Source organism: Oreochromis aureus, linkage group 7, assembly GCF_013358895.1.
Source record: "Oreochromis aureus strain Israel breed Guangdong linkage group 7, ZZ_aureus, whole genome shotgun sequence".
In the NCBI taxonomy this organism is placed as follows: Eukaryota; Metazoa; Chordata; class Actinopteri; order Cichliformes; family Cichlidae; genus Oreochromis; species Oreochromis aureus.
Window position 1 is genome coordinate 22,995,600 of NC_052948.1, and position 13,057 is coordinate 23,008,656.

General features: G+C 37.8%; 1 protein-coding gene across 3 annotated transcripts; it reads right to left on the reverse strand.

Annotated features, from left to right (window-relative positions):
• Nucleotides 1–1,639: 1,639 nt before the first annotated feature.
• On the reverse strand, nucleotides 1,640–10,984 carry LOC120440964 (E3 ubiquitin-protein ligase TRIM33-like). 3 transcript variants are annotated; one of them, XM_039614520.1, is made up of 10 exons: nucleotides 10,916–10,984; nucleotides 6,879–7,083; nucleotides 6,420–6,605; nucleotides 6,139–6,278; nucleotides 5,277–5,457; nucleotides 4,614–5,185; nucleotides 4,401–4,524; nucleotides 3,427–3,501; nucleotides 3,104–3,256; nucleotides 1,640–2,551 (listed from the first exon to the last, which is right to left on the reverse strand). In XM_039614520.1, the coding sequence occupies exons 3-10, from the start codon at nucleotides 6,585–6,587 to the stop codon at nucleotides 2,348–2,350; spliced, it is 1,617 nt and encodes a 538-aa protein (XP_039470454.1). In that variant the 5' UTR covers nucleotides 6,588–6,605; nucleotides 6,879–7,083; nucleotides 10,916–10,984; the 3' UTR covers nucleotides 1,640–2,347. The 3 variants fall into 3 exon arrangements, with proteins under 3 accessions (XP_039470454.1, XP_039470455.1, XP_039470456.1); XM_039614521.1 differs by having other exon boundaries at nucleotides 6,879–6,958; nucleotides 10,916–10,954; XM_039614522.1 differs by lacking the exons at nucleotides 6,879–7,083; nucleotides 10,916–10,984 and having other exon boundaries at nucleotides 6,409–6,554.
• Between the last annotated feature and the right edge of the window lie 2,073 nt (nucleotides 10,985–13,057).

The following is a 13,057-nucleotide window of genomic DNA, read 5'->3' on the forward strand; positions in this document are numbered from 1 at the left end:
TGTAATTATGCTTATGGATAATGATCAGATAAACATAGAGGTTGAAACACTACAATAATGCAATGCAATAGTTGTTTTGTACTCTGACACAACCACAGCTGTTTCAAAGTAAAATGCACATACTATGCATAACTTATGCTGCAAAAGTATTGAGGTAACTCCTGCTGGCAGATAGTACAGCAGATAACGTGTGTGTGTTTTTGAAGCACTTTCCTCCAGCCTTCACTGGGTTTTACTAGCTTGGCTCTGTATGATGTCATTTAAGGAGCTCGAGCCGCTGTCTCATATTTCTGAAACACTTGGCAGCTTGTTGTGTGCAGAGTGTCCAGACAGCATGATTTTTTACCAGTTAGTGTCAAGCAGGTTTAATCAAAATGATTACTGTGAAAAATAAGTTATAGTACTAAAATAAGTTTTGATATCATCTAATCAGTGTTCATAGTGTTGAGGGGGAGTTGTAGACTGAAACGTGCGCTTAGATCCCTAAACACTGGCTCCTCCCCTAATTCCTCAATCAGAGCTTGAATAAAAGACACCTGAAGCCCATTGCTCAATCCCCCCTTGGCTTTCGGGTTGTATTTTTGTGGGGAAGTTGATTTATTATACACTCATTATCCAAAGTATGTTTAGTAACTCCCTTTTTTGTTTTGGTTCCTGGTGTTTGTGGACCAGTGGAGGTTCACCCTGTAGTGACCCTGTGTTTTGCTGCCCTCTGCTTGATGGTGGTGAGTAAGGTTGCAGCAATTAAGGTGGCAAATCAGACTGTAGGAGAGTGGACCCCAGATACAACACCCCCCTCCTCCTTCACACACACACTTGTTTATCTCTGCTGCTGTCCTGACTAAACCTCTTATTGTGCTATAGTTTAAGGCCATGGACACTTGCTTGCCTGGCTAGCTGCTGTTAACTATTTTAGTGCTGTAATTGTAGTTTTTTAAGAAACATAATGAAGTAACTTAATGATTGAAACTCTGTTGTTTTTGTTTGGGCTTTTTCTTCATTGCAGCTCCAATCTCATTTCTTGATTTCTTTATTTTTATTCTTTATTTGTTACTTTTACTGTCAGCTGGTAATATAATCAAGCTTTAGTTTATAATTTAGATTAATATTTCCAAAGGTGCAATTCTCTGGTTAAACACACTGGTAAAAATCCAGACATTAGTTTTACTTTTTCTCCATTTTATATTAACTGTTTTTAGTTTTGGGGCAGAATTTTATTGATTAAATACATCACTTGCTGCCTTTTCAGGCTTTACATCTTTCTGTTTTTTTCTTTTACTTGTCATAAATTATGAAACTGAACGCTGTCATGGATGAGGATTTATTTTTATGTGAAGTCTAACCACACAATAAGACGAAGGCAGAGGTATTAAGAAAGAAAGTGGATAGATAAAGATGAAAGTTGATAGATAAGAAGAAGGGGACACAAAAGCCTCTTGTGCTATAATGGGCTCACTGTCAACAGTATAATTTGCACTGAGGGTACATTCAAAACAGATGTCCTTCCAGTGTTAAGTCTTCCACGGGCTCCCCCTGCTGGGGAAAGTGTGTAATAACTGCAGAAGCACAATAACCAACAATCAACCAAAGCAATTTTAATGATATTTATTTGTCATCAAACCCACATTGCTGGGATGTATGACACCATTATGGAGTACTTTTTATGAAAAGGTGGAAAGCCTTCTGTCTACTGTATAGCTATAAAGTATACTAGCATCACCTAAAACCAGTGTTGAGCAGTGATGTAACATCAACAGAGTTAAAGTAGACCTATTGTGCTCATTTACAACTCCATTTTTATTTTTAGACTTTACGAGAGTAATGCTGGGCCTATGAGCAGCTCCTCAAATAAGCCATTTAGCTTACTTCTTCTAGCCTTCAAGCTGATGTTCTTCTGGTTGGCTACCACTCATAAACAGAGGTCAGCCAATCAGAGATGTCAGAGATGTGTACCTGAGGTTACTATATTAAAGATATTCCCTTTAATCAACATTATACCGAGCCAATAGTAAAACAAACAGCCTGAAACTGAGTATTTAAGGAAGTGATCAGGATAACTTTTACATAAGCTGATATTATTATTTAATATGAGCACTTTAATATGAAAATGATAAATCATGCAACTGATCTGATTTGACTGATTTCATTTAAAAACTGTAAATATGTCTTTGTTTCATTCCATGAACATGCCTGAAAAATGTGACAAGTTGTCAGTTCCACGACATGTATTTTTAATATAAAAAAACACAAGTTATTAAAGTTATTGTCACAGCTTTTTTTAAAGACACACATTTCAATGTGTTTTGTATTAAAATGAGAAGCTGCAAGGAAATTAATAAATTGCAAGTTATAGGTAATATTTTTTCCCGCTAAAAACATTTCTCTTCTTTCTGGAGTTTTCCTTGTTCTTCCTGTGGAGCCACTGAAGGCGAGCTCTGTCTGTTGTGCCCTGGTTGGCTGATGGGAATGTCCGGTCTGGAAAAATCTCCTTCAGTTTGCTCAAGAAAAACATCTCCAGCTTTCGACCAGCCTGAGCCACCTCTGAGTCTGGCTGCACAGTACAAGGAGAGAAAAAAGAACCCACAGTGACCTACAATGAACTAGTTTACCAGAGTAAAGTCATAAATATTTCAGACCAAGCAGGTGCAAGGTGATCCTTCCAGCTTCAGATTTCTATTTTGGTTAAACGTATTTTAAAATACCTCAGCACTTACTTGATTACCATACAGTTTACACAAACATCCACGTTCCCATGGCATATTGTCTATAACCATGTACTCAGCACTAAGGGGAAAAACAAATCAAAGACTACAGACTTCCTCCAATATACATTATAATAACTGCCTTGGCTGTAAACTTCTTCATTCCTGCTAAATTTAAGTAGTAAATCCAGTCACATCTGCGATACCGCCTGAGATTTGATTGATACTTGATTTGCAGATGAACACAACCTTGACTGGCAGGCCCCATGTGAAGAAATCAACATAGAAAGGGGCCCAGCTTGCTGATACACGTGGAACTTATCTCCACAGACTGCAGTGCAGGAATAACTCAATTATACCAGAAATTAGGTCAAAGTGGGAAATCCGCTCATATTCCTTACGTAATTGAAAGTAGCACAGTTCTTGAACATCAACAAGACGTCATCAACAAATTGCTCAGCAGTGAAGTAGTGGAGAGTGTTGCTCTTGTCCAGTTTCCTGCGGATCACTGACAGGTCGATGGGCCTTTTGATGATCTGGTAATAGTTTTGAGCCTGGCACACGAGAGCATAGATTTGATGTAAGATCACAGAGGTGGAACATTTTACACACTCAGTTAGGTTGGAAGAATTTCCTATATACAAATATGCACTGTATATTTAATCCGTTTGTTGCTCATGTATGTTACATTACTGCTGAGGTGATTTGTTGTTGTTGGACTGACCAGAGGGCTCACAGGTTCATGGAAGGGAGCACTGAGAATTTGACAGTATAGCAGCAGAGTCAACTTCTCACATTTCTGCAGACAAAAGAGCAAAATCAGTTCAAGCTTCTTTACAGTGGAGCACAACACGGATTTATTACACCGGATAAAGGCGAGTGGTTTGTGTAATAAACAGTGATAACTCTCATGTGACATGCTATTTTTGGTCATTTATGGCCCAAATATATTTCACACAGGAATACTTTATTAATACTAGACTGTGTCCTTTAATTATGACAGATATTATAAAGTGTTATTAATTATGGTTTTCAATAAATGGTAAATGGTTCTTATACAGCAACTTTTCTACTCTATCAAAGCACTCAAAGCGCTTTGCACAGGAGATTGTTTGCTTCAGAAAAATCTGGACGCAATCCACTTGGTTTCGTGAGGGAGCAGTCTGGGCAGAGGGGGCAATAAACCAAGCTGTTTTCATCATCACTTTGGCCATTAACTGTCTAATACAAAGCTTCTGCACCAATAAATATTACAGTTGTAAGTCTGTTAATCATTGTTCACCCCAAACTGGACTGAAAAACTGCAATAAAATCAAAGCTTAGACCTTAACACATGTATATATAGAGAGAAAGTCATAAATGAGTCTACACAACTTAAAATTGTGTGGATTCTTGCCCCACCGGTGGATCAATTTCAGTTAGAGAGTAGCACAGTTAATAGTCCTTTAATTTCACAGTTAGCGAGTGAACGTGTGTGTGTGACCTGGCGTCTTCACACTCTTCCCCAGGCAGCTCTCTCACCAGAACTAAGTGAATTGTTTCCTGATTTTTCTGAACCAAACAATCTCCTGTTGTATACTTTGTAAGGATCAACATTCAAAAAGCAACCAAAATAAATGCCATCCTCACAGCAACAGAATGAAACTAAGCAGTATAGCTGTACTTTCTCCCTTTAATTTAGGAATTAAACCAGCTTACCCTCTGGTCCAGGTTGGACAGTGTGTAAGGCGCCTTGACTCCCTCGCAGGAGTCCATGATCTCACAGTCGTAGGCCTCCACGGGCTCCTGCTCACTTCTACACAGAGTACACACCCAGTCACCTCTGTGGGATACACAGGACCACAGTCCATGAAAAAATACACTAAACCCACATATCATATATCCAGTTTTGTATGTTCACACAGCACTTACAGCGGGAAGCTGCTGAGAGGAGGTATATGACAGCCTATGTGATAAACTTTGGGGCAGCGGTCACAGCAGAGCAGCTCTCCTCCGTTCAGACAAACAGCGCAGAAATCTTCACTCTCCTCAGTCCCAGCCTCAGCTCCAGGCTGCTGGGTGGATGAGTCAGCCTGTTCTCCCAAGCATCTAATTTCACCTCTTTGATCTTCACCATCGTCCACTTCGATTATATCAACCACATTTTCAACTTCATCCTCCAGGGGCAGGCATTGATCCTGATCTGCTTCTTCCTCTGGATCCAGTTCGATAACTAGAGTCTGCTCTGGATCTGGATCCAGATAAAATGCTTCAGATTCAGCTTCCCCATCATCAGATCGACAGTCAAACAGGATGTAAGGCTGATCTGGATTAGAGTCACAGTCAAAGCCTGAGTCCTGCTCTGGTTCTCCAGAAAGGGAGCTGTCAGGACAATATGGTTCAGTCCAGGATGTTGGACTGAGATCACATGGCTCTACTGGTTTAGGCTGGAATGATCCTTCAGTTAGCTCCAGTATATCTTCCTCAGTTTGACTGAATCCATTCTGTTAGCAGAGATCAAGACACAGAGGTAAAAAATAAAAAAGGAACTTATCTTTGTTGTACATGAAAGTGTTTAGACCTTCAGCTCTGTACCTGTTCAGAAATATTTAATGACACATTGTCGCAGAGCTCAGCTTGTTTTTGGCACGGCAGACGTTGCAAAGACACCACAGGCTGCAGTGATGATAAAGACACAGACCGGAAGTTCAGACGCTCCAGGCTCACTACAGGTATGCAGGAATTACCCAGAATCCTCTGGGCCTCTGGGTGAATCCTGTGAAAATGAAGGTGTCTTATGGCAGTGTCTTCAATTCCATTACCAAAATCATTTTCAGCATAAAGTCTTAATGAGGCTAAATTTCTAAACCAGACTCACCCAAAAATGGAAAATCAACACTGTTAAAGAAATAGTTCAGCATTTTCCAAGACTTTGGAGGAGTTCATTGATAGGGCTAGCTTTTAAATGTGATCATCAAAGGTTAGCATTAAGTGTGTAAAATTCATAAGAACATTTTAAATTTTATACCCATGGAAAGAACACACAAAAACAATCCTGCCTAAACATTGTTGCAGACCAAGAAAACCACTTTGAGGCAACAACACTCCCCAGTGCCTCCCAAAAAGGGCAATACACAACAGAAACAATTTAGGAACAGGCATGACAAGGACCCCAAACCTATATCACACTGACTTTGCTGGCCTTCATGATCATGCAACTACAGAAACTGTAAATAGCACTCAAGTCCAAATGAATGTATTCTACTACACTGTGGACCATGGATATCTGTCACCATCTGATCTGGCAATAAAAGTGTCTATAAACTGGCTGTCCAGCCTGTAACGTACCAAAGCATAGATTGGTTTGGATAAAGAGAACTTTAGGTTCGTCCATTGCTCTGTTGTCATCCTTTAAAATCAACGTGGTTTTACCACAGCATACTCCCTTTTTTTTTACCTTAATCTTCTCAATAAAGCTTTCACACTCTTGTCTGGAGGCCTTTCCCATTTTTCAGATGATGGAGAGGTTGCTTTTGATTTTCTGTCATAAGACTGGTTTGGCTCCTTTTCCATCTCACAGTATCCAGTCATGCTGACCTATTTTGTTTAAAAATGAAAAAAAAAAGAGACTTTGCATTATTTTCATCTTACTAAAATCCCATTTACTCATCTCTCATTTACTACTAGTTGTAGTGATAAATCCCTCCTTCTTTAAAACATTGTTTACATCTATATTACATGTTCTGCCCGGGGGGTTGGTTCCTCTGCTGTGGTTGCGAGATTTGGACCAGTCTCTGATGGCATGGCCTCCAGTGCCAGCCTTACCCTACACTTGGCTACCCATGGTAACATGGTGGCTCGCCTTTGTGGGAAGTTGCCATGGCGTCTGTGAGGCAAGTCTGCCATCTCCAGGAGACTGGGCCTCTTGGGGTGAAAGAACAGAAGAGAAAACAGAGAAGAAGCCGATGGTTTAAAATCTTCTGTGTGCTCAGAGTTTGACAGTGAAAAAAAAGTACAAGTACAAAACCATAAAAGCGGTAGATTAAGAATCAGCAATGTAACATTAATATAACTGCTCATTTGCACAAAGAGTAACGTTTACAACACAAAAAGAGATGTTATGAGCATAACAAAAAGTGACATCACATTAACATACAGAAGGAATCAGGTATAAGGTGAATTATAATCAAAAATTACCTCAGTATTAAGGCAAGTGATGAAAAAACAAGATGTCTGATTCAGAAAGTCAGGTGAATGTGTCCTCAGGTGGATGTGAGCTGAGCAGGAGAGGAATAGAAATGTTCCATGTGTCCAGTGTCAAGGGGAACTCAAATGATTTGATTGGTGGAGTGATGATTCAGCCTCAGCCCCCTGATATTTCAGCACAGCTCACAAATAGAAACTGCAAACAGGTGTTTAATATTTAATGTGTTTTCCAAGTAATCGTCTGATGCCTTTTTGTCCAGTAGGTAAAAGATATATTGAGGGTGTAAAAATAAAAGCTCTGCATGTAAATCAGCTATGAAAATATTTGTATATTGTAAAGCCAAAAACAACGTGACAGTGTGTGTGGTTGCTAATAAATCTGTAGCTCTATCAATGGTTGGCCACAAAATAACCCCTATGCTTTATTTTCAAACTTTATTAATGACATAAAAATATTTTTTTTTTTTTTTTTTAAAAGCTTTGTTTTGTATAAATGATGGAATTCCTCTTTAATGTATAACCAAAGTCTAAATAAGTTGGGACACTGTTCCAGTCTGCTTTTATTTACAGTTTTGCACAATTTGCAAATCTCAGATTTCATTTACATAGAAAAGATATCAAATGATTAAGTTGGGGAAAACTATAATTTATCGTAAGATGATTTTGAATTTGAAGGCAGAAACACATCTCAACAAAGTTGCATTAATGAAATGAAAAGTTAATATTTGTCTAAAATCGGTACATTTTCTTATTTTAAAGATTTAACGCACTGTCTACATTCTGATTGTTGTGAACAAAATATGGGCTTTCGAGGTATTACAACTATTGCATTCTGTTTTATTTGCATTTTACACAACAACCAAATGTTTTTGGAACTGGGGTTATAAAAAATAACCTTTTAAATTTTGAAACACCAACATTGGAGTTTTTGTCTTATATCAATTCATGTATCAGACTCTAAATAACTGATTCACTGTCTTATTTTACTATTCCTGTTGGTGGAAGTTAAGATAATTTAATAAAACATCTTCTATAAACTTTATTAATTTAGTAAAGATTTTCCTCAATCTGAGGGCCAGGCAGGGGCGGATCTAGAAGGGTGGCATGGGGTGGCAAGTGCCACCCTAAAATGATCTCTTGCCACCCCAAGTGCCACCCTAGTTTTGCATATGACAGTGTTGTATAGTAAGACAGCATTAACACTTTGAACGTAGTTACAGTTAACAGTGAATATAAATGCTAAAACTGAATATATTGTATAGTGTTACCCCCTCCACCATTTACAAATGGTTCAGCCCATAGCGCAGCCCGGCTTTTTTCTTGTTTTCAGTAGCAAGCGATGCTTATGATTGTGCCAGCGCACATTTTGAGCAACACCATGGGAATTCCAGATTTCACACAGCTGGTTGGTTGTTACACTCTGGAAATGGAATGAAGGTGAATGTTATTAACCCTCTGGGGTCCACGGAAACACTGCCCCTCCAAATCACATGACTGATTTAAGCTGACGTTGTTTGGTTTTTTGTTTGTTTGTTTTAAAGCATTTTCTAAGGACAGCTCTTAAACAGTAAAGAAAGGGAAAATAGAGCCAACCAATTAAAAAAAAAAAAAGTCAACACGTGTGATTTGGTTGTTTAGGAAGAGAGGAAAGTTTTGGGAGTGACGGTAACGGCAGTGAGACAGAGCGAGAGAGTGTGTGTGTGTGAGAGAGAGAGATGTGGGAGATTTGTGACGTGTAGCGTGGAGTGTATAGTTAGTGTGTTGTGTTGTCTTATGTAGTTAGTCTGTTGTGTAGTCGTTGTTTTGTTTTGTGTGTCAGTGAGGGCACTAATGAATGTCACAAAGGCACATTGCAATGTAAACACTGTCACTAAGTAGAAAACCAGCGGAGTGATACACCTCCTGTTGTCAGGCCTGCAGGTTTATCCCTGTGCTGTTCTCCTGTCTTGTGGTGGACACACTTTTTTTTTTTTTTTACTGACACACAATTTCTCAGGCATCTTATTGCAACACCTTATTGTTCTCTCATTTTAGTTGAGTAATATTTTTAAATAGTTGTACAAAATTAAAAAAAGGCTGGTGTATTGGCTGCATTTTTAGATAAATAGTTGTATATGTTTACAAAATGTGTGCGTACGTTTTCAAAATGTACAATTTATATTTGCTGTTCAAGTTATAAAAATAATTTACTCAACATGTCTGTGTTTTGTTTTGTTTTACAGTAAAAAAAGATACTACTAGGAGTTTAAGTTTTTTGTGTGATTTCAGATCAGTAATATTAATACAGTATGTCAATGAAAAAACAACTACATTCAGACACATGAGGTTGAGCTGAAAAGAATGATACCAAGCAAGGCAAGGGGAAAAATAAAATGAAACAATTTGAAGGTGAAATACAAATGTAAAATCAAAAGGAGTCAAAAATGGCCGATTATATTTTGGACCTCAGAGGGTTGATGCAAGAAATCATAAAAATTAGGTTTAAATTTTTGTTCATGACAGTGCAGATTTCTGTCTGTGAAGGTTCTCAGTCATCCAGGTCATCGTAGTCAAAGGAGTTTGCAAAGAAAAGCGTCTGGACTTCTTTGAGTTGCTTGAAAGAAGTCCAGACGCTTTTCTTTGCAAACTCCTTTGACAGTGCAGATTTCTGACATTTTGTGTAATTTTAGCATGTAAAAATTTGATTTTTTTTCTAACAAAAAACAGTGTGAAACTTAAGTTAGACCTGTGTTTGTAAATGAACAAGTTGTGTAGCTTTCTGGATTTTATACTTATTGGGCTACATATTTAGTTATTATACAGGCTATACAGTACATAACATCACATGTTTTATGTAACTAAAGTGTTTAATTATGTGGGCTACAGAAAATAATTAAGTTATAGACTATATTTATATGAAAAGCGTGTATACTTACATATTGTTAAAATGATTCAAATGCAGTAACCATCTGCATATGTGTTTGGGAAAAAAAGGCTTTGATTTTGCCACCCCATTTGATTTCTTTGCCACCCTCATGCCACCCTAAGAAAATTTCTCTTGATCCGCCCCTGGGGCCAGGCTCTTTACAAAGGCCAGAAAAATAAATTTGAGGTGGACTCTTTGACATGATAAGTTTTTCCCCTTTTAAGCCAAATGAAACCACAAGTTTAGAAAGTAAATGTCTCTTTTGTTTGGATTTTTTTGCAGGGCTTTTCTTTTAATCTTTGATAATGCATCGTAGTGTATAGGGATACAAAGATATATCTTCCCATTATCATTTCTGATCACTACTGGCCCCAGTTGATAGCAGCAAATTATGAGACAGGAATTATAATCAGCTGTGGATTTGGTTGTGGACACGGACAATTGCAGAGTCAACCGATGAGTAAAGACTTCTGTGAAGCCCACTTAATGACTGCCTAAACGGCACATGAGCAGCCGGTTCTTTGTGTCCTTGAATGTCAGGCATGCAGACACTAACACTGACTCTTGCTCCCACAGTTTGATGATGAAATTTATATTATCCGAGTGGACTGTAGTGTACTCTCAGAGGCGATTTTGGTTATTTTACAACTGTTGTTTTAAACATCGTTATCCATCTCAGCCCACAATTTTACAATCAGTGCATCAGTGAATGTGGAGTAAACGCCCCGAATTCATAAAAACAAACATGTAAGTATCTGTAAAATGTACTTAAAGTATCTCAAAAAATGTTGCAGAAAAATGCATCTGTTCCTGTACTATTGTGCAGACTGTTACCTGCAACATTCTAATGAGTATTTTATGTGTAATCTAACATGTTTGTATGCTTATCATACATTTTCAAATTAAAATCTTTATCATGGTTTAGTGTGAGTAAAGTGGCATGAAATGGAAATACTTCAAAGCAGAACAAAACTTTGGGACAAGCTTCTACAGAATTATTTATCTCTTATATTAACCTTTTTAATTTCCTTGTTTCTGAAATAGAGACAAAAAGTATCACTTCAAACACATTAAATATATATACATAAGACAGATTAGGGATTAATACAAAAAATGTCCTTACTTGTTCAGTGGTGCCGATCTCTAGGGCTGCAAAAACCTGGTGGCATGGCAGAGGTGTGTCTTATCTTCCTTCAGAGGCTGATTTTACACCCTGTTATTCTGGCCAATGACAAGTTACACGCTGTACAATTCACTCAAACTTTGAATAACAGACTGACTTCATGTAAATCACCTTTAACTGTGTCTGTTTGTGGTTGCGTCGCCACAGAAATAAAGCTACGTGGACATGTATGACTACACATCATCTTTAACTGTGTGCACGTGATCCAAGCGTGTGCGTTTTTACTCAGGGTTTATATTCTCTGCATATTGTGTCAGGGTACTGTTTTGTCACACACATTAGTGACTAATATTTCCTTTAAAATGGAGCAACATATAACAGCTGAGTAATTAACAAGTTTAAAGAGTTCAGTCCTTGTAAACTGGTCAAAGATTAACCCCTGAGTGTGGTGCTGATGTCAGATTTGATTACTTATTCAGAGTGTGTACAAATCATCACTATAATTGGCAAACACTATGAAACTGGTAGGGCAGGGCAAAAGCTTACTAAGGTAATGATGTAGAAGGGGGGGAAAGCGGCATATTCAGTTTGTTTCAGTCAACATTTAAATCTGCATAGACAGAAATGTAAGCAGAGCGTGTCACTGACTGTCAGTCTGCCACATAATGATTTAGTTACGTTATTGTTTTATATCTCTAGATTGGTGGGAGAATAGAGTCTATAGGATACTGTGTTTTTAATCAAAGACCAGCATTACTGTCATTTTCTTTTGTCATTAAAAAAAAGAAAAGAAAAGCTGGACAGTCAAACGTTGACAATTATCTCTGTCAAGGTATGGCAGGCAGAGGTAGTAGCCAAACACAAGACTCAGAAACAAAGGAATCTACTAAAAGAGGCAGCTTTATTTCCTGAAAGATGACCCCCCCCCAGTGAGTGAGTAGACCAGGATCAACTACAGCAAGAAGCCCGATGGACCCGCCCCCATCATCGATACTGTGCGCGCTGTAAGTATTGCTAAATCTTGCCATTATTAAAAATGTTCTCTCATTAAAATGTCTCTAATTAGCGGTTTTTGTCATAATAATTGGACCTTTCACATCTTTATGGGAGTTCTTGTTGCTCTACTTTACTGTAGCTTGGAGTAGGTGGTGGCATGTTGACTAGTCAGCATTGATTATCACTTTCGAAAATCGCATTTGGGACAGACATATATACATGTATTGGGTTGTTTTCTTGTTCAGCAACTGGAATGAAGCATCATAAACTGTTTTCTTGGTTTTGTTTTTTTAAAGAATGGGTGTCCTTTATACTATTGAAACATTCATAGTGGAAAATGTAATCTTTTGAAAGGGTTTTTGATGAATTACAAGGTCCTGGGCAAAGGCAAGCTGCCCAAGCAATCTTTAAAAATGGACAGATTTCCTGTTTTGTTTTTTTAATATAAGACAATTTCAATCATTTCTAATGTCTTACAATGAAACAGGTTTGTTAGGATTCTGATAATAATGGCATTATAAATGCACCAAAAAGATATAAATTTTGCCATATGTGCTTCAGAAAGTCAGCACTACATTGAACAATTAAAGAAATGGTCTTTCAGAAGTTCTTTCTAGTAACGCTTTTGTCACGTCATTCCTGTTAGAGGCGAAATGTATGCGTATTCAAATTTTTGAGGAACTTGTTCATAGAGTGCTTAATCATTTATTGAAGAAAATAAGAACAACCCTAGGTTTCTCTTCAGCACTGTAGCCAGGCTGACAAAAAGTCAGAGCACTGTTGAGTCAACCATTCCTTTAACCTTAACTAATAATGACTTCATGAACTTCTTCACAAATAAAATTTTAACTATTAGAGAAAAATTTACCCATAATCATCTCACAGATGTAACATTAACATTATCTACAGCTACTTTCAGCGCCATTTATATTTATTTAGAGTTTGTTTCTCCAATTGATCTTTCTGTGCCAATTTCAGTAATTACTTCCTCCAAACCACCAACGTGTCTCAAACAAGTTCTGCCATTTATTAATGCTTTAATCTTAAATATGATCAACCTATATGCCTATATACCACAGGCCTTCAAGCTAGCAGCAGTTAAACCATTACTTAAAAAGCCATCTCTTGACCCAGCGGTCTTAGCTA